At 44.8% G+C, this 25,136-nt stretch overlaps 1 protein-coding gene across 20 annotated transcripts in view; it reads right to left on the bottom strand.

Annotated features, from left to right (window-relative positions):
• Positions 1 to 25,136, bottom strand: part of ZNF10 (zinc finger protein 10) — a 78,779-nt gene that overhangs the window by 44,063 nt on the left and 9,580 nt on the right. For 12 of the 20 annotated variants that reach the window (XR_010836714.1, XR_010836713.1, XR_010836715.1 and 9 more), the window contains exons 1-2: positions 4,438 to 4,612; positions 4,047 to 4,128 (exon numbers count right to left, since the gene is read on the bottom strand). Coding sequence is in view for 13 of the 20 variants with exons in the window: in XM_067014443.1 (XP_066870544.1) it covers positions 4,047 to 4,079 (33 nt within the window). In the remaining 7 variants the exon portion in view is untranslated. Of the gene's footprint in view, positions 1 to 4,046; positions 4,129 to 4,437; positions 4,638 to 10,591; positions 10,595 to 12,262; positions 16,133 to 19,817; positions 19,914 to 20,259; positions 20,387 to 22,292; positions 22,380 to 25,136 lie in introns of those variants that run through there. The other 8 variants (XM_067014451.1, XM_067014453.1, XM_067014454.1 and 5 more) reach the window with 4 other exon arrangements.

The following is a 25,136-nucleotide window of genomic DNA, read 5'->3' as shown; positions in this document are numbered from 1 at the left end:
ACTTCACTGCTCCTGACTGCAAGGAGCAGCTGATAAGTGACCCATTGTGGGCAAACAATAACTACTATTAGGGCCCAGGAGTCTAGAATCTCTGTCTCTTAAGAAATTCTCAGGCTACACCCTGAGGCAGTAGAGAACACTGGCCAGGGAAATGGGTGTAGGGCCGTCCCACCCAGGTTCAAATCCTGGCTCCACACAAACCAGCAGTGTAACCTGGTCCCAAGAAGAGGCGCCGATGAATACCTACGCCAGATGCAGCACAGAGCCCCGCGCACAGCGAGCACTGAGCGCTCACACCGGGCTGGAACGGTGAGAAATCCAGGACTACTCACTCACACAACATAAACCACTCTACAAAGCGACAATGGACTAGGTGAAAAGCATAAGCTGGTTATCAGAAAAGAGGACTCACCTTTCAAACACCCCCAATTCTGTCTAGGCTCTCCGTTTCCACTGCTCCAGGCAACACCTCCTCCGCCTCTCATCTGCACCCCTGCAGTCGCCCATTCTCCCCTGAGCAGCCAGAGGGTCTCTGAAAAGCCCAACCCCCTTTTCTAACACAACAGCTTCCCAGCCTATCAGGCCTCCGGCCCCCTCCATGTCTGTCTGCTCGCCTCCCCTCCCCGCCAACCCGGGCCACACAGGCCTTCCTTCCCTGCTACAAAGGCACAGACCCTCCCCCACCTCGGGGCACTGGCGATGGCTGTTCCCACCCCGCATGTTCATGCACCTGCTCTTCCCAAGGCTGGCTCCTCTGGTAACTCAGACCTGCAAACGTCACCTCCTCCGTGGGACCTTCCCCAAACACCCAATCTTTCACATCAACCAATGTTAATTCCATGTACAACACAACAACGATGCTTCCTGTTTGCTTGTAAGTAGTTTCTCCATCATTTACATGGCATCTGCCTTCCTCCACCAGAGTGCAAACTCCCCAGAGCATGGATCCTGTCAGTCTCGTTCAGCACCACATGCCTGGACCTGGAAGGGGGGCCTGGCACAGAGTGGGTGCTCAATAAATACCTGGAGACTGAAAACACGATGAACACTTCAAAGACCAAAGCCTGGGATTTGTATCTATCAGTTCACTCTTCCGCCCGAGAGGGGGTATGCTGTCCTGTTAAGAACTCAGAGCAGGGAGGGCTTCCCTGGTGGCACAGTGGTTAAGAATCCGCCTGCCAGGGCTTCCCTGGTGGCGCAGTGGTTGGGAGTCCGCCTGCCGATGCAGGGGACACGGGTTCGTGCCCTGGTCCGGGAGGATCCCACATGCCGCAGAGCGGCTGGGCCCGTGAGCCATGGCTGCTGAGCCTGTGCGTCCGGAGCCTGTGCTCCGCAACGGGAGAGGCCACAGCAGTGAGAGGCCCGCGTACCGGAAAAAAAAAAAAAAAGAATCCACCTGCCAATGCAGGGGACATGGGTTAAAGCCCTGGGCTGGGAAGATCCCACATGCCACAGAGCAACTAAGCCCGTGCGCCACAAGTACTGAGCCTGAGCTCTAGAGCCCACGAGCCACAACAACTGAGCCCACGTGCCACAACTATTGAAGCTCACGCGCCTAGAGCCCGTGCACCGCAACAAAGAGCAGCCCCCCCTCACCACAACTAGAGAAAGCCCATGTGCAGCAACAAAGACCCAACGCAGCCAAAAATACATAATAAATAAATAAATAAGTAAACACAGAGCAGGGAGCGTGAGACCCTGGGCTTGAATCCCGTCTTCTGCTGGGTGATCCTGGCACACCGTCTGCCTCCCTTTGTCACCTTCCTTGTCTTTAAATGGGGCTAAGAGTCCTACCTTCCTGTGAGGCCACTCTGAGGATCAGTTTACAGCTGTAAGCTGCTGAGACCCATGGTTAGGAAGGGCAGACGCTGCAGAAATGTGAACTAGTATTTCTGAAGTTGTCAAGTTTTCTTTACACAAGTCCTCTGCATTGCTCAGGTTTATAATACTTTCAACTGTTTTACTGCCATTGTAACTAGGCCAATTTCCCTCATTATTAACTTCTAAACAGATACAGTTTATAAACAGAAAACGTACTGACTTTTTTTTTTTTTTTTTTTTTGCGGTATGCGGGCCTCTCACTGTTGTGGCCTCTCCCGTTGCGGAGCACAGGCTCCGGACGCGCAGGCCCAGCGGCCATGGCTCACGGGCTCAGTCGCTCCGCGGCATGTGGGATCTTCCCGGACCAGGGCACGAACCCGTGTCTCCTGCATCGGCAGGCGGATTCTCAACCACTGCGCCACCAGGGAAGCCCCGTACTGACTTTTAGACTGATTTTGCACCAAGGGATCTTACTGGATTCTCCTCAAGCTACCACTCTCTTCCCACAACCACAGGGCACACTGATGCAGTCCACGTGGCTGTCTTCCTGCCCCATTCCCATTTCTGCGACCCACCGCCGCCCCCTCTACCCCACTCCTTCCTCTCCTCCCAATGAACACCCACACTCACACTCTGCTCTGGAGATATCACAGCGAAACCCACCACTACCATCACCACCAAGTCCGACTGGAACTTCTGCGAGGTAACAGTACTCGATCTCCCTGGGGCATCTCATGTGGCAACCATTTCTGAGGTTTCTTTTTCTTTGACTCTGAAACACAAGTCTCTCCATTTCTCTCATTTCCATGGGGCTGCTCAACCTTCAGGCCCTCCTCCACCACTTTCCCTTGTCCACCCCATGAGCACTGCCCTCAGTGCTCTGCCCAGGGCACATGTGCTACTTGAGCTATACCTGCTCAGTGATACCTGTCCAGACCTTTCTCTCGAGACAGATGCCTACCCACCTGCCCACCAGCACCTGCAGGGTCCCACCATATCTAAAGGAAATGTCCACCCAGCCCTCCCTAACAACTCTGATGGTCTTCCCTGACTCAGGGAATGGTACCACTCCCAACCCAGGCCCACAGAGCAGACCTCCAGCAGGTATGCCTGGCTCTTCTGGCTTGCTCACCACCAGCACCCAACTAGTTACCAAGTCCAGTTGCTTCTGACCCTACCGTCTTTCTCCCTAGAGGATAACACCCAAGTGGTTTTATTTATTTATTTATTTATTTATTTATTTATTTATTTATTTATTTTGGCCGGGCCGTGCAGCTTGCAGGATTTTAGTTCCCAGACCAGGGATTGAACCCGGGGCCATGGCAGTGAAAGCACCGAGTCCTAACCACTGGACCACCGGGGAAGTCCCCAAATCCAAGTTTTTAACGTGATCCTCAAAGCCCTCTACGATCCAATCTCTGCCTATGGCTCTGGCCTCATTTCTTCATACACACTCCACCCTCACCGTCCCCTACAAAACCATAAACTCTACATTTCAGCAACCGTAAAGTGTTCCAAGGTCACCAACATACTACATCACTTCAAGCCTCTCAAATTTGCACGTTGCTTCCTTTTCCTAGGCTGACCTTCAGTCCCTTGTTCACCTCATTCACCTTTCAAATCTCAGTTTAAGACTCCCTTATTAATCCCTGAAGCATTGCTTGGGGTGTCCTTACTTCCCAAACTGGCCCTGTGCTGTGTGTCTCCATACACTTCCACGGCCGGCTCTCGGAGGACCCCTAACGGGTCATTGTGCTTATACATTTTCTTGCCCACAATTCCCACCAGACCATGGCTCTTCCAAAGCAAGAACGACCTATCTTCGCACCTTCAGCACCTGCCCCAGGGTCCAGCAAACAAAAGACAATAAACAAAACTGTTGAATAACCGAAGGGACAAATGCATAACTTCCCAAATGAAGCCCCAAAATCTTAGACACGGAAAGAAACAACTAAGAAAATATGTGTCGAAGAAATTGGAAAATGGATGATGACCCCTCGCGTTTAACTCAAAGCTCAAGGTACAGAATTGGCAGAAAAGAGACTGAAAGAAGGAATAAAGTTATCAGTCTGACGACAAGAAGCACTTCTGGACGTCCCAACGTCATCTAAAGGAAGCACGGTGGCTTGGAAGCCCCACGCAAGCTCCGACCCTGGAAAAGGTGGATGAGCACACGTTGGCGTTCAGGGCGCTTTTCAGAAACGAGAGAAAAACCCTCGACTCACCCAGACGGCAGCCGTCCGGACCCTGGTGACCATCCTCACGGCCAGTTTTGTGCGCCCTGCGGGGGGTGGCAGGACCCGACGGCTGCGGGAGAAGAGAACCGTGAGGGAACCGGTCTCCCCGCCGCTCCCACGCCCACGCGGGATCCTCCTGCCCCGCAGAGGACCCGTCACTCCCTTCCCACGGCCGGGCCTCCTTCCCTCACGCAGCGGCGCGGTTCCCCAGCTCCGACCCCACCTCCACACACGCGATCGGCTCAGGGCAGGCGTGGGGGAAGCCAGACTAGTCTGCACGGTCCCGCCGCCCTGATACGGGAGGGACTCGGCGCGCGCGGCTCCCCCAAGCCCTGAACCGGCAGCGGAGGATGCGGGGGAGACCAGCTCCGCAGCCGACCTCCCGGATCTGCAGCCAGAGCCGCTCGGTTCTCGCTCTCGACTGTGCGGCGCCCGCTCCGGGTGCTTCGGCGACGGCCCTCGGGCAGACGAGGTCGGCGCGCTCCAGCTCAGGTCCCCACGACAGGAAGGGGACGCAAACCGCCCACCAGGGCTCTCCCGGCTGGGGCCGAGTCGACGGCGGCCTCTAGGGACGCACAGGAAATACGTCAGGGCGACCCGAGGGCAGGACGAACTACAACTCCCGGAAGACTTTGCGGGCGTTCCTCCTGCGCTGGGCGGCTCCAACCGAGGGCCGCCGGGAGGGGGCGCTGCGGCCGCGAAACGCAGGCCCTTCCCGCGCCACCCCTGGGCGCGGGCGCGCGGACTTTCGGTGATACAGAGGATTAAAATAATTGACAGCAATAGCGCAAAGGCGGAAGGCGTATAAGTTCAGTTAAAAGTGTTCTAAGGTTCCAAATGGTAAAAGTCCTAATTTATACTTTAATAACGCAAAGATTCGTTCCGTTGTAGAAGTGACATTTATTTTCCAGGAACTTTAAATGTCTGGCTTAATATAAAACAGCTGGAGTCTCATGTGTGCTTCTGCGTTCACTCTGTTGCATGTGTTGCTTATGTGGAAGTATCAATATATTAAAAAATCTGGCCTCATATAGGTATGTATCAATAGTTGGAAAAGGACAGGGTATTTTAATATACTTAGATAACTGCATATTCTTTGTAGTAAAAGCTGAACAAGGAATAGATCAGTTTCAGTGTACGATCTGAAACCAGAGAAGTGAGCTTTTTCTACTCCATTAAAACCCATTGGTCTGTCTTGCACTTTGAATGCATAGTTTTATCAGGAATGATTTTGTAACAACATGCATTGGTCATTTGGAAAGTATTGGTTCACTGACTAATGCAGATCTTCCAAACACTGACACCTCTCCTTATGCAACATGAAAGCTCACATTCATCAATATCATCATTGATCTTAAGTACTGGGAATCTGTGAAGTTCACAGTGGCAGATACAAGATTTCCACAATTCTGTTTGCACTTGAAAACTCCAGCTTTGTATTGGCAGACAATGCTGGCACTTGTTCCCCTTGTGTGACAGCTTACTTGGTGGGCAGTTGAGAATGTGTCTGCCTCACCCACGTCTGCCTCACCTTTCAGTCCTACTTTCACGCAAAGCTCAGCTCCCAACTCACATAATCACACAAGTGCATTTTCCGGAGACAGTTATGGAACTTCAGGACGCAGCACAGAATATTTGTTGCATACATACTAAAAAGATATGAACTCAAGAGTTGAGATTTAATAAAACCAGTTTTCACTGCTCCATCAAGGACATCCAGAAGCGAAATTGGTCCTTTTCTCTTCTTTTTTTAACTGTGAATGTGATGATGAAGAACATAATGGCGACTAATAAATGTCTTTGGTGCCACTTCCTGGATGCATGGGGAGTGCCCATAGTGGTACCCCTATGGCTTTTGCACCATCAGAGCAAGTTCAACACAGTAGGCAACATCTTGAGTTTGGAATATCAGTACTTGCTGTAAAATTCTTTCAACTTTTCTGTGTGTTTGGAAATTTTCATAATAAAATATTGGAGGAAAATACTGTGGAAGAGACAAACTTTTCAATAAATTGTGCAAGCCAAAAATAAATAAATAAATAAATAAAAATTGTGCAGGAACAATGAATGAGATAGCTATACAAGAATAGGAAAAAAACTGCTGTCTCACAATATATTTAAAATAAATTCTAAATAGATTAAATATGGGACTTCCCTGGTGGCACAGTGGTTAAGAATCCTCCTGCCAATGCAGGGGACATGGGTTCGAGCCCTGGTCCAGGAAGGTCCCACACATAGTGGAGCAACTAAGCCCATGCGCCTCAACTACTGAGCCCATGTGCCACAACTACTGAAGCCTGTGCACCTAGAGCCCATGCTCCGCGACAAGAGAAGCCACCGCAATGAGAAGCCCGCGCACCACACAAAGAATAGCCCCAGTTTCCCGCAGCTAGAGAAAGCCCACGTGCACCAACAAAGACCCAACGCAGCCAAAAATAAAAATAAAAAAAATTATTTTAAAAAAATAGATTAAATATTAAACGTGGAAAGGAGGGCTCTACAGGTTTTAGGTTGAAATGTAGAGTTGTGTTAGTTTTCTATGCTGCTGTAACAAAACACCACAAACTTGGTGGCTTAAAACCACACGCATTTATTATCTTACAGTTCTGAAGGTCGAAGGTCCGAAACAGGTCTTCCTGGGCTAAAGCAAGGCATTGGCAGGGCTGCATGCCCTTCTGGAGGCTGCTGAGGAAAACCCTCTCCTTGCCTTTTCCAGATTTTAGAGGCCACGAGCATTTCTTGGCTCAGACCCCCGTCTTCCACCTTCAGAACCAGCAACAGAGGGCCGAGTCCTCCTCGCGCTGCATCACCCTGGTCTCCTTTTCTGTCTCCCTCTTCCACCTTTAAGGATTCGTGTGATGACTTAGGCCCACACAACAATCCGGGATAATCTTTCTATTTTAAGGTCGGCCGATAGCAAACTCAGTTGCCCTTTGCCCTGTAAGGTAATGCATTCATAGCTTCCAGGATTGGGATGTGGACGTCTTCCAGGAGCCATTATTCTGCTGTTCTGTTTCTCGTCTCTTTATTTTGTTCCATTGATATTTGCCTATAATGGAGGTCTGCAAACTTTCTCTGTAAAAGGCCAGTGTATTATTCTTCTAGAGCTGCCATAATAAAATACCAGAGGGTGGCTTAAACAACAGGAATTAATTTTCTCACAGTTCTGGAGGCTGAAAGTCTGAGATAAATGTGTCAGCAGAGTTGGTTTCTGCTGAGGCCTCTCTCCTTGGCTTGTAGGTGGCCATCTTCTCCTGCTGTCCTCACAGGCCGTCCCTCTGTGCAGCTCTGTGTCCTAATCTCCTCTTCTTTGTAAGGACACCAGCAGTCATATTGTACTGGAGCCCGGCCTGGTATTCTCCTTTTGACTTAAAATGTTTAAACTTTAAAGACCCTAAACAGTGACATTCTGAGTTACTGGGGATTAGGACTTTAACAGAGGGATTTGGGGGGACATCATTCAGCCCATAACAATCAGTTAGTAAATATTTTAGGTTTTCTGGGCCATAGTCTGTCATAACTACTGAACTCTGCCATTGTAGCACAAAAGCAGCTATAGATATTACATAAAATGAACATGGCTGTGTTCCAGTAAAACCTGAACAGCAGGCCAGATTTGGCCTCCTGGTCCACACTATGGGAATCCATCATTGTCTTGTTATGTCATCACAGCAAGCCTTGACAAGTAGTGGGTCAAAGCGCTTTTTTACTGTCGTTCTTCAAAAAGGCCTTGGTTATTTTTCCTCCTTTGGTCTTGCGTGTACATTGTAGGCTTTGCTTGCCAAGTTCCATGTAAAAGCCTTCATAATAAAGGGTGATACGTGCCAGGCTGTATCTCCACGGGGCAGGCACTGCCACTTCACTGTACAACACTCCTCCCGCCTTCTTTGCTGAAAGAACACTGTATATGCTCAGGTGCTGGTTGGCCGTACGTTTGTGGTTCAGTGGGTAAGTGTTGGCTTCTTCATCAATTCATTCAACTAATATTCGCTGAACGCCCACTATGAGCCATACTTCAGTCATTACAGTGAAGCATTCATTCTGGTGGGGAAGACAGATAGTAAACAGGTAGGTAGGTAGGTAGATTGAAAGGTTACAAGCACTGTGGAAAAAATGAAAAGAACAGGGTAAAGGGGATTAGCAGTGCCCGTGGGGTGGTCGCACGTTTAAATAAAGCAGCATCTTGGATTCCTAGGCTGTAACAAAGCACCAGAGTGTGGGCTTAAACCACAGAAATTTATTATCTCTCAGTTCTGGACCCTAGAGGTCCAAAATCAAGGTGTTGGTGGGATTGGTTCCTTCTGAGGACTGTAGACCCTTCTGCCACCTGTGTCTCTTCACATCACCTTCCCTCGATCTGTATCTCTGTGCCCAAATTTCCCCCTTTTCTAAATAAGGACACTAGTGATGCTGGATCAGGGTCCACCCTGACGACCTCACTTTAACTTGACTACCTCTGTAAAAAGACCCTTCCTCAAAGTAAGGTCACGTTCTGATACTGGGGATTACGACTTCAGCACATGAATTTGGGGGGGGACACAGTTCAACCCGTAACAGGCAGTCTAGGTAGGACTCATTTGTAAGGCAATACCCTCTAAATCTAATCTCCTTCCACGGGGCTGTGTGACAAGGGAACTTTGTCACTAAAAATATCTAAAACTTAATTCCTAACATATGGAGCTAAAAGCGGTTGGCTTTTCCAGCCCTCTGAGGGCCCACATCTGTGGGATCTCTGTTCCCTTCCATCTGTCACCTAAATTTATCTCATAATTGGAACATCTTGCTGACCTCAACCACTAGCTGTTTATACACACCATTGCTTTCTTTTCAACCAGTACAGCTGCTGAGACACTAGACACATGGCCACCTTGCAACTTTACGGACAAAGGTAACTAAGTCAATTTTTTTCACTTCTTGCCATTAACAAGAAAACAGATTTAATCAATATGTGCTTAATTCATGGGTGAATATCAAGAAAATATTTTCTGATTCCCCATGTGCCTATAGCGTTGCTGACTGAGATGCTGGGCCTTCCTCAAGATTCCCCCGTGGTTTCCCATTACCCTTAGGAGAGAGCCAGGACCCTTAGCCAGATGTGCAGGCAGTAGGAGAGGCAGGAAGCCAGCAGACGCTGGAGCCCACGTGCTCTAGGCGCCTCCACTTCTCACTGGGCCACCGGGACAAATCACTCCGAACTCACGAGATGGAAGGAAGGAGACGCATTAACAGAACTGGTGTGAAAACCAAATGAGAGGGTGCCTGTGACTCATGCGCCACACGACACTTCAACATAATCAGTTTACTTTCTTCCCATTAGGACCTGGTTTCCACTTAGGAGCTGTGTCATTTTAAGATATCACGTCACTGACACGATGACGGTATAAAGAGGGAGACCTCTAGAGGTTGTTGTTTGATCAGGGTCTGACTGAATTTGTCTCAGGAGAGGACAACAATGGTAGTGCGTATTTATGTTTTACATTAGAATAGCTGATTTTATAAAAACCTCTGCTATGTCAGACTATCTTATTTCTGCCACCGTTGCTGGTTGTTTTTTTCTTTTTTGGGTTTTTGGCTGCATTGGGTCTTTGTTGCTGCATGCGGGCTTTCGCTAGTTGTGGTGAGCGGGGGGTACTCTTTGTTGCAGTGCGCGGGCTTCTCATTGCAGTGTCTTCTCTTGTTGCTGAGCACGGGCTCTAGGCACGTGGGCTTCAGTAGTTGTGGCACACGGGCTCAGCAGTTGTGGCGTGCGGGCTCTAGGGCACAGGCTCAGTAGCTGTGGCGCACGGGCTTAGTTGCTCCACGCCATGTGGGATCTTCCCGAACCAGGGCTCAAACCCGTGTCCCCTGCATTGGCAGGTGGATTCTTAACCACTGCGCCACCAGGGAAGTCCCTGCTGGCTGTTTTTCAAATGAAGCTCTACCTTTACTAGCTACATGATTTGGGGCAAATTACTTAAAATTTCCAAACTCTAGTGCCCTTAACTGTAGGGGAATAATATTATGCTCCTCATAGGGCTATAGACAGGAATAACCTAATGCATTAAGGGGCCTCGCAGATTGGCTATCTCATATCAAGCTGTCTGTGATGAAGATGCGTTACAAAAATAAAAACCACCACACATTCGTTATTAGCGTTCGCTTGGAGCTGCAGATTTTGTTTCCCAGAAATCCTTGGTTTTCCGATTTTTAAAAAACAACTTTATTGAGGTTAAAGGTTACACACAACAACCTGGATCCAGCTAAAGTGTCCAGTTCAATGAGTTTAACAAATGAAGACAGTCATGGAAACACTACCACAACCAAGACACAGGTCACTCCCAGTGGTCCCCTTACGGTCCTGTTTGCAGTCCATTGCTCTCCCACCTGGGCCACAGGTGACCCCCGACCTCTCTCCTTTATCTATTACGCTTTCTAGAATTTTATACATGGGAGTCATATAGTATGTACTCCTCTGTGTCTGAATTCTCAGAATGCTTTTAAGATTTAACCCTTTAGCCTTGCAGGGCTAGACTACAATGTGTTTATCTACTCACATGCTGTGAATTATTATTATTATTATTATATGACATCTGTTGAGTTTACTGTATTTGTGTTTGTTCCGGTTTCAGGCGATCACAATGCTTAACACTTGGGCACACATTTTTGCACGGACATATTTTCACTTCTCTTGGTTATTTACCTAGGAATGGAATTGATGGGTCACGTGGTAACTGTATGTTTAGCCTTTTGAAGACATGCCAAACTGTTCTCCAAAGTGGCTGTACTATTCTATAATCCCACCAGCAACGTGTGAGGGTTCTAATCTTTCCAATCCTCAATAACAAGCCTTATCTTTTTTATCTTAGTCATGCTACTAGATGTGAAGTCCTATCTCCTCCTGGTTTTGACTTGCATTTCCCTAATGACTGATGCTGTCGAGCATTTTTACAAGGGTTTACTGGCCATCTATATACATTCTTTTGTGAAGCATCTGGCAAATCATTTTGCACATTTTTTTGTTCACCCTCTTACTGTATAATTTATGAGTTAGTTATGAGCATCCTTTGTATTCTGGATACAAGCCCTTGTCAGATATACATATTGTTAATATACCAGTCTATGGATTGCCTTTTCATGTTCTATTCAAAAGAGCAGAAGTTTTAAAATTTTTATTAAGTCCAATTTATCATTTTTCTTTTATGATTCATGCATTTTGTTCTATCTTTGCTTAGTCCAGGGTCATAAACATTTTCTCCTGTTTTCTTCCAGATATTGAAAAATTCTAGCTTTTGCATTTATTGCAGTGCATTTTGAGTTATTTCTGGATGTGATGTGAGATAAGGGGAGGGTTTTTTCCATACAAATATCCAATTGTCACACCACCCTTCATTTAAAAGAATGTCTTTTCCACATTGAGTTATTTTGGCTCTCATGTCAAAATTTAATTGACAGTATATGTGTAGGTCAATTTCTGAACTCTCTATCCTATTTTATTGATCTATATCCACCCCATGCCAGCATTTTATTAGTACAGTTCTATAGTAAACTTTGAAATTAGGTATTGTAGACCCTACAACCTTATACTTTTAAAAAAATTTCTTCAGTTATCCTAGGTCATTTGCATTTCCATATAACTTCCTGATTAGCTTGTCAGTTTCCACACAAATGCCCCTGAACTTAGAGATTAGTTTGTGGAGAATTGCTCTCCTACTATATTGAGTTTGTCCATCCTTGACCATGGTGTATTTCTTCACTTATAATATTTATTACATGTTCTCTATTGTGTTCTTGAATTTCTTTCAGCAGTGTTTTATATTTTCACTGTACAGATCTTGCTCAATTCATTAAACATATCTAAGTATTTCATATTTTTATATCATTGTGAGATTGTATTTCTGATTTCATTTACAAATTGTTCACTGCTTGTACATATCAATTTTTGTATATTGACCTTGTATCCTGCAACCTTGCCAAATTCCCTTATTAAAGTTCCAGTAGCTTATTTGTAGACAAGAGCTTTTGAAGAGAAAATATTCCATCACTGAAAAGATTGTTTTCCTGATCCTAAAAGTAATATATATTCTCTGAAGAGACTTTGAAAAGTACAAAAAAAAAAAAAAAAAAAAGCAAACACCAATTCTCCCAATATGTAAGTTAATTGCTATTAATCTTTTGACAAATCTCCTTAGAGTTTTGAGCAAGATTCATTTCCATTTTTTGAAATTCATTTATTTTTACATATCTGAGCTTACTTGGTATTGACAATTATTTATCATGCTTTTTTTGTACATCACAAGGACATTTTTCATGTTACCAAGCTTTGTTTGTGTAACCTTAATGTCTATAAATAAAAATTTTTCTATTATACATTTTTAATATTGCAAATTTTGCAGTATTATAAGTACTGTTTCAGTGATCATCCACAGACATACATTCCTTAGGGTGTTAATAGTAGTAATATTATTAATAGCTAAGACATACAATACTTCCTATGTGCCAGGCACTGTTTCAAGTACTTAACACAGTATCTCACTTAATCCATACAACTATCCTCGGACATAGGTACCAGCAGTATCTCCACTACACAGTTCAGGAAAACTGAGCCATAGGTTATCAGAAATTCTAAGAGGCCCAGCTACAGGGTTCGTCTTTTATGCCCACAGAGAACCACTGCTTGTAATGAAAACCACTTCTGGTAGGAGTACGTTACATACGTGAATGGTGTGTAATCACTGAGGAGTTATTCAGCCACAACTGAGGCACCAGGAGGTTCTCAAAACGTGAGGCCTTCATCCCAACTGTGCCAGAAGAGTGATCTGTGGCCTCTTGCTCCTGCAGTTCTCAGGTCTCTCGAGTCTAACAAGCATTTCTAGATTAGTCCTGGGAGAGATAGCAAGGTCGTTGTCCTGTTATTCTCAACAATCTTTATATCATTCAACAATCAGTGAGCATCTAACATATACACATTGTTTACTGGAAAGTGGCAAATAATGGTCAGTCCCTACACACACAAGATCCATTTACAGAATTAAACAGATTCTCTTTCTAAATCTTTTTTGGGTCATGGATTTAACAGAGAATCTGAAGATTAGGTGCCTCTGTCTTAAAGGGAAAACCTTTGTACAAAGATAATGCTTTTGCATGCAATATTAAAAGCTGTTTACTGACCCTCAGAAATGCATCCATATACCCACTATGGGTCAGTGATTTCCTTGGTTGATAAGTTCTGATGCAGGTAAAAGGGAAGACATGTGTGACTGGAAGGGAAGTGAGAACTCCATCAGTTCTTACTGGCAATCAAGCAGTTTAAAATGAATGACAGACACTAGGGTGGGGCAATAATGTAATGTTAACAATCACACCTAATGTAATAAAGCACTTCATACACATGAGGCATGTTCTAAGCTCTTTATATGTTTACTTGTTTGCTCCTCACCACGATCCCATGAGGTAAGTAATGTTATCCCTAATTTGCAGAGGAGGACATCTGTAAGTTAGGCACAGAGCAGCTAGGCAGCATGCCCAAGTTCACCCAGCAAGGGAAGGACAGAGGTGGGAGTTCAACTTGGGGAGCCCAGCTCAGACGTATAATCTCAACCACTGTTTTCTTCATAAAGATACAAGCAGTGCTGTGTCTATTTTAGGAGTATACTTGCTCCAAGTATTGCCCGGGTACCTGCTCCTACTCAAATGGAGCCTCTCCCTGGCGTGTTCAAGTACCCAATGCTCCTTTAGGTCCCAACATCCAGAGGATCATTGTGTTTAACCTCCCAAGAGTCTTTAGCAGCCTGTCCCAAGGAGCACAACTCTATGACCTCAAACAACTTAGAATTAATGGGAAAGTTTGCTAGCAGGAGGTTCTCAAGCTTCCTTGATGGTAGAATAGGAGAAACTGGATATCCTTTTTTAATATTTAAAAGCATCTTCAAATTATTACAGTGACACATAATAGACTATAAAACTCACTCATAATTCCCTTATCTAACAAGTCAATTCTGTTCATTTATCCATAGATATGTTTTCAATTGTTACCCACATGCAAATATACTTAAACTGGGTACTAATAGTAGTAAATGTGTTCTTCCTTCTCTGCCTCACATGATTAAGATTTTCCCTGCTGCTAGCCAAAATGTGCTTTATATCAGACACATAAAACAGGCTAAACACTACAAAGTGTCCCAGGAGAGAGGGACAATCAAGTAAAAAATGGCATCTTAATTCACTGGAATATCATTTTCCATTGTTTGTTACAATAACTACACCCATTTTTTATTCCCCTCAGCAGCAACTCTCATTTATTTGCCTTTTTGAGATAGCACTCTCATTTATTTTTTTGAAGGAAACAAAGCTGGATCATCTATCAATAACTCACTTACTTAATGGTTCCTTCTCAGATTTTATCATTTAATGCTGGGTGAAGAATGTGCCCAGGCCAACTACTTTTGCAGGAATTTGGGAAAAGAAGACAATCTTATATAGTAAAGTGAAATTTGTGTGTTGTTCCCCCTCCAGGACCAATTCTCTAGTGCACGAAAGGGTAGTAACAAGACTGAAAGCAGCTTCTCTCCAGAAGGAGTTCTCCAACGCTAAATAAAGTTATTGCTCTTTGTGAAGAATTCCATATTTATTACATTAATATGCATTTTCTCTAATATGACTTGTCTGGTATCTAATAAGGTTAGGGTTATTAATAAGTGCTGTCCCACACTGATTACATGTTAGGAACTGCTCTCCGGTGTGAGCTATTTGATATACTATACGTGGAGAGTTCTGGCTGAAGATGATCCCACACTGATTACATTTATAGGTCTCTTCTCCAACATGAACCCTCTGGTGCTTAATAAGGTCATTCTTCCGAATGAAGGCTTTCCCACACTGACAGCATTCATATGGTTTCTCTCCAGTATGAATTCTCTGGTGCACAATGAGGGCAGAACTCTGGCTGAAGGATTTTCCACAGTCATGGCATGCATATGGTTTCTCCCCAGTATGGGTTCTCTGATGCGAGAAAAGGTGAGAGCTTCGACTAAAGCATTTTCCACAATCTTTGCACTCAAAGGGTTTCAGCCCAGTGTGAGTTCTATGATGGACGACAAGGTGAGACCTCTGGCTGTAAGACTTCCCGCAGTCACTGCATTCGTAGGGCCGCACCCTAACATGGGTTCTCTGGTGCAGAATGAGATGTGTGCTCTGTCTGAAAGACTTCCCACATTCGGCACACTCATAAGGTTTCTCTCCAGTATGAGTTCTCTGGTGCCGAATAAGCCTGGAGCTGTGAACAAAAGACTTTCCACATTGATTACATGTGTACAGTTTGTCTCCTGTGTGAGTCCTCTGATGGGTAACAAGGTGAGAGAACCAGCTGAAGGACTTCCCACATTCTTTACATTCATAGGGTTCCTCACCAGTATGAGTCTTCTGATGTCCAATGAGGTGTGAACTCCGGCTGAAAGATTTTCCACATTCTTTACATTCATAGGGTTTTTCTCCAGTATGAATAAGCCGGTGCCTGGTAAGATTAGAGCGCCAGCTGAAGAATTTTCCACATTCCTTACATTCATAGGGTTTCTCTCTATGCGTACCCTTTGATACACCAAGGGATGTACCATGAGTAAGAGAGTTGTTATTAGGACATCTGTACGATTTATCTCCTGCTTGAGTTCTTGCAAATTGAAGAAGGTGAATGTTTTGACAGAAGGTTTGACCAGAGTCATTACTGTTGCTTGCATAACTTTCCTGATGACCACTGAAAACCAAATTATGTTTTAAACTTTTAGGATGTGAGTCATGTTTATGGAAATACTCTCGCAGGACTAGCTGAGCAGGAAGAAGACAGTTTCCCCCGTATTTCCCATTTTCACAGACTCTCTCCTGATGAAGTGCTTTCTTTTGGGTGAATGCCACTTGCCTCAGATGTCTCTCCTGGCTGTCCTGGGGCCTGTCCAACTGACCTTCACGTGTCCAGACTTCTTCCAATGACAAATACCAGAGATCAGTCTTTGCCATAGTTTTCATTTTAACATCACAGGAGTGCTTATCTTTAGAAATGCTCTTACTGGAAGTTGATGATTTAACTTCAACTGCGGTCTCCAAATCTGAAAGAAATGGAAAAGCTTTGCATAACTAAAAAAAGTATTAAGGTCAGAATGGTAGGATGTATGTAGAAAAAAGTATGTAAGTCATGCAGAGTTGCTTTTAAATATGGTTTTGTAACCTTGACAGAGAGTGAGAAAGGGAAGGAAGGCCCATTAACAGGAAATGGGCCCGGCTATAATATGTACATAAAAGGAGGAAAGAGGGTAAGAGAAGCCACAGGACTGGCTACGACACATGGGATCAGGATATTCAGTGCTGGGGTGGCAATTAAGGAAACCCAGAAAGCGCTGCACTGCCACGATCTAACCTGACTATTAACGATACAAGAACCTGATGTGTCTCCTTGCTGCCAGGACCTTCCCCGACATTAATCCTTCACATTCCGAAACCATGAAAGCAGCCATGTGGCAGGAAATGGCTTCTATCTACGTCACCAAAGCAGTACGGAATGATTACATGTGACTGACAGGGCAAACCTCTCAGAAAGGCCATGGGGTCGGCTGGCAGGGCGACTGCACAGAAGGGACCCAGATACAGGTTCTAACCTACACTTTGCTACTACTAGTGGTGAATTTAGACAAGTTGCTAAACTTTTCAAAAATCATATTGCTTCTCTGTCATCTAAGGACCTATAAGGTTATCCTAAGTATCGTATAAGGTGGGAGCTCATCACCAAAGCAGTATGGTTTGTAATGCTTACTGTTACCATCATCCCCGTCTTCTACTTTGATTCCTTTGTTCTGAGACACCAAGACTTAATTAAAACTGACAGGACTAACGCAGGACACTAACTCAGAACCTGAACCCTAACTCACATTCTCCTGGACTTCTCGCCCTTCTGTTTATACGCGTGCGTATTACTGCAAATTATTTTCTCTGGTTCAGAGCCTGCGTTTGTTTCTCAATGCCTTTCAGCTAAAATGTTTGGTTCTGAAATCTAGAAAAAAATCCACTACTTACCCAATACCACCTCTTCCTACATAAGTGGGGCAATACTCTACTCTTACTTGGTGTATGGGGTGAACTGTGTTCCCCAAAGAAGATATGCTGAAGTCTTAACCCCCAATATCACAGGTTATGACCTTATTCGGAAATAGGATCATTGCAGATGTAATTAGTTAAGATGCAGTAGTACTGGTGTAGGAGGGCCCTAATCCAGTCTGACTGGTATCCTTACAAGAAGAGGAGAGAAGATACAGAGGCAGACACACAGGGGAGGCGGCCATGTGAAGATGGAGGCTGGGTGAGGTGATGTGTCTACAAGCCAAGGGGCACCTGGGGTACCAGAGCTGGAAGAGGCAGGAAGGACCCTCCCTTGGAGCCCCAGAGGGCACACGGCCTGCCCACACAATTCTAGAGACTTCTGACCTCTAGAACTGTGAGACAATAAATGTGTTGATTTAAGCCACCCAGTTTGTGGAACTTTGTTTTGGCTGCCACAGGAAACAATGCCTGGTAAACAATCCCTGTGCCAGGCTCCTAACTGCCTCCTTTGTACAACCCAAACCCCTTTCCCAGTCCTCATTTTCATTCCCAGCTCTGTTAGTTGCTAGTTTCTCCCCCACCCTGATTTCTTTTTTAAAAAATTGTGATTAAAACAATACATATAACATAAAATGCACCATCTTAACCATTTTTAAGTGCACAATTCAAGTATTAAGTATATTCACATTGTTGTACAGCCATCACCACCATCCATTTTTATCTTGTAAAACTGAAACTCCATATCTATTAAACAATAAGGACCCAATCTCCCCTCAACCCAGCTCCCAGCAATCACCATTATATTTTGTGTCTTTATAATTTTGGCTACTTCAAGTACCTTACATACGTGGAATCATACACTATTTGTCCTTCTGAGACTGGCTTATTTCACCCAGCATAATGTCCTCAAAGTTAATCTACGTTGCAGCAAGCTGCAGTATTTCCTTCCTTTTTAAGGATAAATAATACTCCATTACATATACACACACCTCTACCTTGATGAATTTTGACAAGACATATACCATCTTTTCCCTCTCCTCCACCCAGTGCATCAGAATCCCATGGAGAAGTTTTTCAAGCTACTAATGCCCACTGGAAAATTCTAGAATGAACATGTGTGATGAGGGGTAGGGCTGGGTATGGAAAGACAAGTCTGGAGAAAGCGACAGAAAACACAGATGCGTTAAAGTCCTAAAAATCTTCCATGTGTTCTGTAACGTGGAAGATAACTCAGGTGCGTTATCTTCAAAATATGCAGCATCCATTAATCAATTCACCATCTGAGTTTTTAAAGCCATCACCCGTTATACTTTTCATTTTGATAATGAAGTTCCCATAGCTTGTAGATTCCCTTAAATTCCAGTCGATTAAGTACATACATGGAATTTCAGTATTTCTTTTGACAACAAATTTCCCATTAAAAATGTAAACTGCTGGTTATAGTCAGTTATTTTTGGATACTTGTCAACAGACATCCAGGAAAGCCTGCTAAACTGAACACATGAGTGGAAAAAATAAGGACAGGAAGAAATAGGGAAATGAAAGGAAACAGAGAACAGTCTTTCCTGCCATGGCCCCAAAGCAGCTGACTGATCAAGTATTTCCCAGTGTCTGAGGGACCTGCCCTGAGACAGGTACTGGCTACAGTCACCTACAAGGCCCAGTGTAAAAAAAGTCAAAAGCAAAATTTATGACATTTAAAAGTAGAAACAAAGTGGAAGCTCAGATAAAGAAGGAACCTGTACTTAATAAGCCAAAAGGTTTCACAAAAAAGGACTGGAGGCGAAACATAGAGGACGACTGAGACCCTGGCGACTTCGTTCACATCACACTCAGCCTGAGGCGCAGGGAAATGCCTGACACGAGTGGACGTGAGTGCCAGAGAATTACGAGGTGCCTAGACTGCACTGGGCCTGGGAGGCCATGTGTCCCCAGGAGCCCACGTGGGTCACTAGCACATGGAGTTGGCCATCGGCAGCAAGATCCAGACAGCAACCCCCCAGATGGCTGGGCTAAGGAGAGAGACGTCAGAGCACTGAGCTTAGAGACAGGGGTCAGAGACAGCATCCCTCAGAGAGAACAGAGCAGGAGGCAGATGAAGCACTGCCTTCACTTCTTAACCCAGAAGGCTGATCTTCTCTACACAGAGAAGCTGGGGAAAGGACTGATGCTAGGAATCCACACAGTGGTCTGCAGTTTACAGATATTAAGATTAAAATGAAAACAAATTAACTAAAGAGCTAGATTATAATGAGAAAACAGGTGTTTTTGAGAGCAGCAACTCTGGAAAGGAAGGAGGGTTCAGTCAACAGGGATTGGGGAGGCCTCTGCTGCAATTTGCTAACTGGGGTCCCATGGTAGAGCTTACACAGAGCAGCAGATCAAAGGCTGTGGGAAGGGACACAGGACAGGGAAAGGACAGGCAAAGATAATAGACTAATTCTATGAGAGATAAGAGAACGCAGGTGCTTGAGTTAGCAGTCATAATCAGGAAAGCAATATGAACAGGGCTGGAACCAAGCACTGAAACAGAAAGATAATTTTAATGAATGCAAATGGAAGTATGACAAGACTGAAGAAACCAGACTAGCAATGGGGAAACCGAAGCTAAATAAACCCAGTCCTCACCTTCGAAATGCGGAGAACTAGTGACCACTCTCGCCAGGGACCCCTGCCCCGAACGGGCGGTCTGGTCCTCACCTGAATGGGTCTCTTGGTGAATTCCTCTCTCCACCAGCCACGGCTCCTCCCCCTTCTCCAACTGCAGGATCACCTCTGGCTTGGGAAGCTGATGCCCTGTTCCCAGTGAAAGATAAAGAACTGGGCGAGGGTTGGGAGTTCTGGGCTGGACACAAAGAAGCATCCCAGTTCACGCCCAACCCCCGGCCCCTTCAATAGTCCTGGGGGGCTCTGAAGAGTAGACAAGGTAGGGCTACAGAGGCAGCAAAATACACATTTCTTAAAATTCAACAAACCAAAACAATTTTTTTTCATAAAAACAGAAGGAGTACGAAAACCCTGTTCCATGCCCCAAAGAAATTAGGTCCCTGGCCCCAAGCTCACACTCCAATGTATGCTTCAGGCTCTCCATACCTTTTGATCAATGAGGAACCCAAAGCCCCCAAACAGAGGTCCATCTCACCCAAGGACATCAGGTTTCTGTAGTTCTCCAGCATCACATCTTTGTACATGAGCTGCTGAGCAGGGTCCAGCAGCTTCCACTCCTCCCTCGTGAAGTTCACAAGTATGTCCTTGAAGGTCACCAGTGTCTACAACACAAAACAGATTTAAGCCTGATGTATATCTCTGCCCTCCCTTTCCCGAATATTGAAAGAGAGATTAGGCAGACAGCACTTGGGTAGGGAAACAGGATAGAACAGAATTCATTCTAAGAGTGAGTAGTATTTACATTGAATACTGGACAAGTCCTAAAAGGAAGTACGTACTGTCTAGAAACCAGTTCTATGTTATGCTTTCAGTTTAGAAACTGTCAGAAACACTTTCATTTAAATCAAGTATGTTGTAAACAGCTAAAGCAAGGAGAATCAGTTAGTCTACAATTATGTGAAATAATTAGAACCTAATACAAGGCAAGAGAAGGGAAAAACGGTCTTGAGTTCAAGTGCAACTTTACACTTAAAGAGACCAACCTAGCCATGCTTTATGACCTAAAGTAAATTTCCAAAACATTTTTCCTAAATATTGGTAGGCATTTAAAAAATGGAGAAGAGATTATATTTTAATAGTAACAAAACAATAGATACAGAAGCAAAGCCTTTATTAGACACATCAGAAGGATCTATAGGGCTTCCCTGGTGGCGCAGTGGTTGAGAGTCCGCCTGCCGATGCAGGGGACACGGGTTCGTGCCCCAGTCCAGGAAGATCCCACATGCCGTGGAGCGGCTGGGCCCGTGAGCCATGGCTGCCGGGCCTGTGGGTCCGGAGCCTGTGCTCTGCAACGGGAGAGGCCACAACAGTGAGAGGCCCGCATACCGCAAAAAAAAAAAAAAAAAAGGATCTATAGATGACACACAGAAAAAAACCCATTTGAATAACTGAGTGTTTCTCATCAAAGACTGTGAAGGTAAAACGACAGTGGAATATCGGGGATTTTTTTTTTTTTTTTTTCCCGGTATGCGGGCCTCTCACTGTTGTGGCCACTCCCGCTGCGGGGCACAGGGTCCGGACGCACAGGCCTAGCGGCCATGGCTCACGGGCTCAGCCGCTCCGCGGCATGTGGGATCCTCCCGGACCAGGGCAAGAACCCGCGTCTCCCGCATCGGCAGGCAGATTCCCAACCACTGCGCCACCAGGGAAGCCCTATCGGGGATTTTTTAATGCTGAAAGAAAAGAACTGTCATGCCAGAGTTTCAATTATTAGGTGAAAATATCTTTCAGGAATGATGAAAAATACATTCTCGAAGAAAGTTAAACAAACAGGATTTGTCACCCGCAGACCTGCTAAAGGTAATTTTTCAGGCAGAAGGGAAATGATACAAGAGAGAAACTTTAAATCGCAGGAATGATGAATGAGAAAGAAAAAGAGTAAATATCTGGGTAAATACAATAGACTACTTTTCTTCTCTTAAATCCTTCAAAATATGTAGGACAGCCAAAAGCAAAGACTATGCTTTCTGGTGGGGTTTTGAATACACGTAGAAGTAAAGTATGAGGGGTCATCTAGGGGCGAAGCTGAGTGAGGCTGAAGGAGGGTCCCCAGAGGACCCACCCTCCCCCGGGGCTCTTCCTGTCTTGGTTGCAGTTACTCCTGGATAATTACCTAACTTGTGCCCAAGCTCCTCCACAGGCAGTCCCCAGGGAGGAATTAACATACCAGCCCCACACCCAAGACCACCAGGGACCAGAGAATCCCTCAGAAAGGCACCAACATCCCAGTTCTGTCATCATCTTGAAGGGAGAAAGCTTGCTGTGTGCTCAGTTGTTCCTCATTGTGGACGAAAGAGCATCTCATCAGAGTCCTCAATATTTCACACATTTCTGTTCAAGTTGTGTTTCTTTGATACGAAAGGAAATAAAACTACAGCTATAAATAAAGCAAACAAACAGTGCTAGTCTATTGGAGGAAGTGTCTGAGATATGGACCCCTTAAGAACCCTTAACTAAAAAGGGATTCTCAGTCGGAAAACAAAAAAGAATGAAGGCAGCCCAACTTACGTGGGACCGGGCAGTTAGCAACTCGGCCTCCATGCCCTCCTCGTTCCTGACGCTTCCTGAGTAACAGGAGATCCCAAGCAGGTGAAGCTGTGGAAAAGGCAGAAACTTGAGGAGAGGTGCCGTGACCTGGGGCTCATTAATCGTGAGCCTAGATCCCCCCAGACCAACTGCTGTACCTATACATCCACACGTCCAGACGACATCTGACTGTTCCAGAAATACACCTATAGTGCCCGAAATCCCCAGAGTAGGAAGAGCTCTGAAGACAGCCTCTCCCGCACCCTGCAATCTCTAGAGTTCCATGCTAAATTTCATTTGGAACTGAATGGTTCTAATACTACATCAAATCCTCTTATTTTTTAAAACTCCTTTCTATTACTGAAGTATAGCTGATTTACAATGTTGTGGTAGTTCCAGGTGTACAGCAAAGTGACTCCGTTTTACATATATACATATATATATATCCTTTTTCAGATTCTTTTCCCTTATAGGTTAAAAGGGAACCGTACGATATTTGCCCTTTCGTGTCAGGCTTATTTCACTCAGCATCATGTTTTCAAGGTTCATGCATGTTGTAGCCTATATCAGTAGTTCACTCTAATGGCTGAATAATGCTCCGTTGTATGGACCCACCACATTTTGTTTATCCACTCATCTGCTGACGGGTATGCCTAGCAGTGGAATTGCTGGCTCATCCAGTAATTTTATGTTTCGCTTTTTGAGGACCCACCAAACTGTTGTCCATAGTGGCTGCATCAGTTTGCTTTCACACAAGTAACGTACAAGGGTTCCAACTTCCCCACATGCTTGTCAACACTTGTGCCGTCTTTTAAATTCTATAGCCATCTTAGGGGTGAAGTGGTATTTCACTGTGCTTTTGATTTGCATTATTTTCATGTGCTTACTGGCCATTTGCATATCTTCTTTGGAGAAATGTATGTTCAAGTCCTTTACCTACTTTTAAATTGGGTCATTTGCCTTTTAGTTGTTGAATTGTAGTTCTTTATCTATTCTGGATAGTAAACCCTTATCAGATAATATAACTTCCAAATATTTTCTCCCATTCTGGAGGTTGCTTTGCCTTTGCTGTTGAAATATATACTTTTGCCAAATATAGAATCCTAAGCAGACAGGTATTTTTCCTTTCAGGGCTTCATATAGCTCCACTCCCAATGCTCCAGGAATCAGAAGAGCTTTCCAGCCTGGCCAGCAGTAATGGCCATAACCCCCATGTGAACGCCACATGCTGTTCCCTGCAGCTCCCTCCCCCACGTGTGCTTTGTGTGATCACTCAAGGGCACCCTCCGCACTCTGTGAAGGCCGCTGCCCTGCCCTCCCCAGCCTCAGCTCTGCATTCTGGACTCAGGGTCTGCTCAGCCCCTCTCAGCTTCCCCTTCCTCTGCTGTAACCTGGAAACCCTCTCAAGGCAATAAACCGGGGCGGTCAGAGGGCTAACCTGCTTGGTTTTCCATCTCTCAGGGATAACTGTCCTTTGTGGTCTGATATCGAATGTCTTTAAACGATTGTTTCATGTATTTTGTCTTTTTGTTGTTGTTGCTGTTTGTTTGGGCAAGAGGACAGGTAAGTCCCCTCCCTGTTACTCCATCTTGGACAGAAGTAGAAGTCTGTAAACACTTCACTTTTAACTTATTTTAAATTTAGATTGTATCTTTAATTTCCACCTTTTGAATACTGCGTTTGAATATTTTCCATATGTTTATGGCTTTTTTGTATTTGCTTTCTTTTACATTGTTTGCCCACTTTGTCTTCTGGAGATCTTAAGGATTTCCATTTCAATTCTACCCATACTTAATGTACATGAATAAAAGCACTACGGTTTCTGACCCCTCACCAGTGCTAAACTGGTCTTCACCAATGACACCTGTTATAGAGGCACTGCTGGCCTCTCAGCTGTTCTTGGACCTCTTTATTGACTTTGCTAGCCCCTCACCTAGTTTTCCTCTATATATCTTGGTACTTCTTAGTCTTCTCTAATGACTTAAAAAATTATGATTAGATGCAACTAGAGATTATCATACTAAGTGAAGTAAGTCAGAAAAAGAAAGACAAATACCATATGATATCACTTACATGTGGAATCTAAAATATGACACAAATGAATTTAGCTATGAAACAGAAAAAGACCCACAGACATAGAAAACAGACTTGTAGTGGCCGAGGGGGAGGGAAGGATTGGGAGTTTGGGGTTAGCAGATGCAAACTATTATATATAGAATGGACAGACAACAAGGTCCTACTGTATAGGACAGGGAATTATACTGAATAGCCTATGATAAACCATAATGGAAAAGAATATGAAAAAAGAGAATGTACACACACACACACACACACACACACACACAAATTGAATCACTTTGCTGTACAGCAGTAACTTTTTTTTTTCTTTTAGCCACGTTGCATGGCTTGCGGGATCTTAGTTCCCCGACCAGGGATTGAACCCACTTCCTCAGCAATGAAAGCACAGAGTCCTAACCACTGGACCAGCAGGGAATTCCCTGTACAGCAGTAATTAACACAACATTGTAAATCAATTATACATCCATTTTTTAAAATTAAAAATACTAATAAAAATTTAAAATTATGATGAGCTTAAACGTAGGTCACCCTTTGTTGCTTCTCCGTCTTTCCCAGTCTCTGCCGTTTCAATGGCCCCCTGGGTACTTCCAGGGCACGGAGCACACCTACTCATTTTACCCCATGGTCCATCCCATTGTTGGCTCACGAGAGGCTCAGTATTGGGCTAGAATGAACAGATCACTCTGTCCTCTGCCCCTACATCTTCCCCAACCTCAAGTGCATATTCCCAACTGTGGTTAACGGCAT

The sequence above is a fragment of the Kogia breviceps genome, chromosome 15, assembly GCF_026419965.1.
Source record: "Kogia breviceps isolate mKogBre1 chromosome 15, mKogBre1 haplotype 1, whole genome shotgun sequence".
Taxonomy (NCBI): domain Eukaryota; kingdom Metazoa; phylum Chordata; class Mammalia; order Artiodactyla; family Physeteridae; genus Kogia; species Kogia breviceps.
Note: the sequence above shows the minus strand (reverse complement) of the source record. Positions and strands in the feature narration are given on the sequence as shown.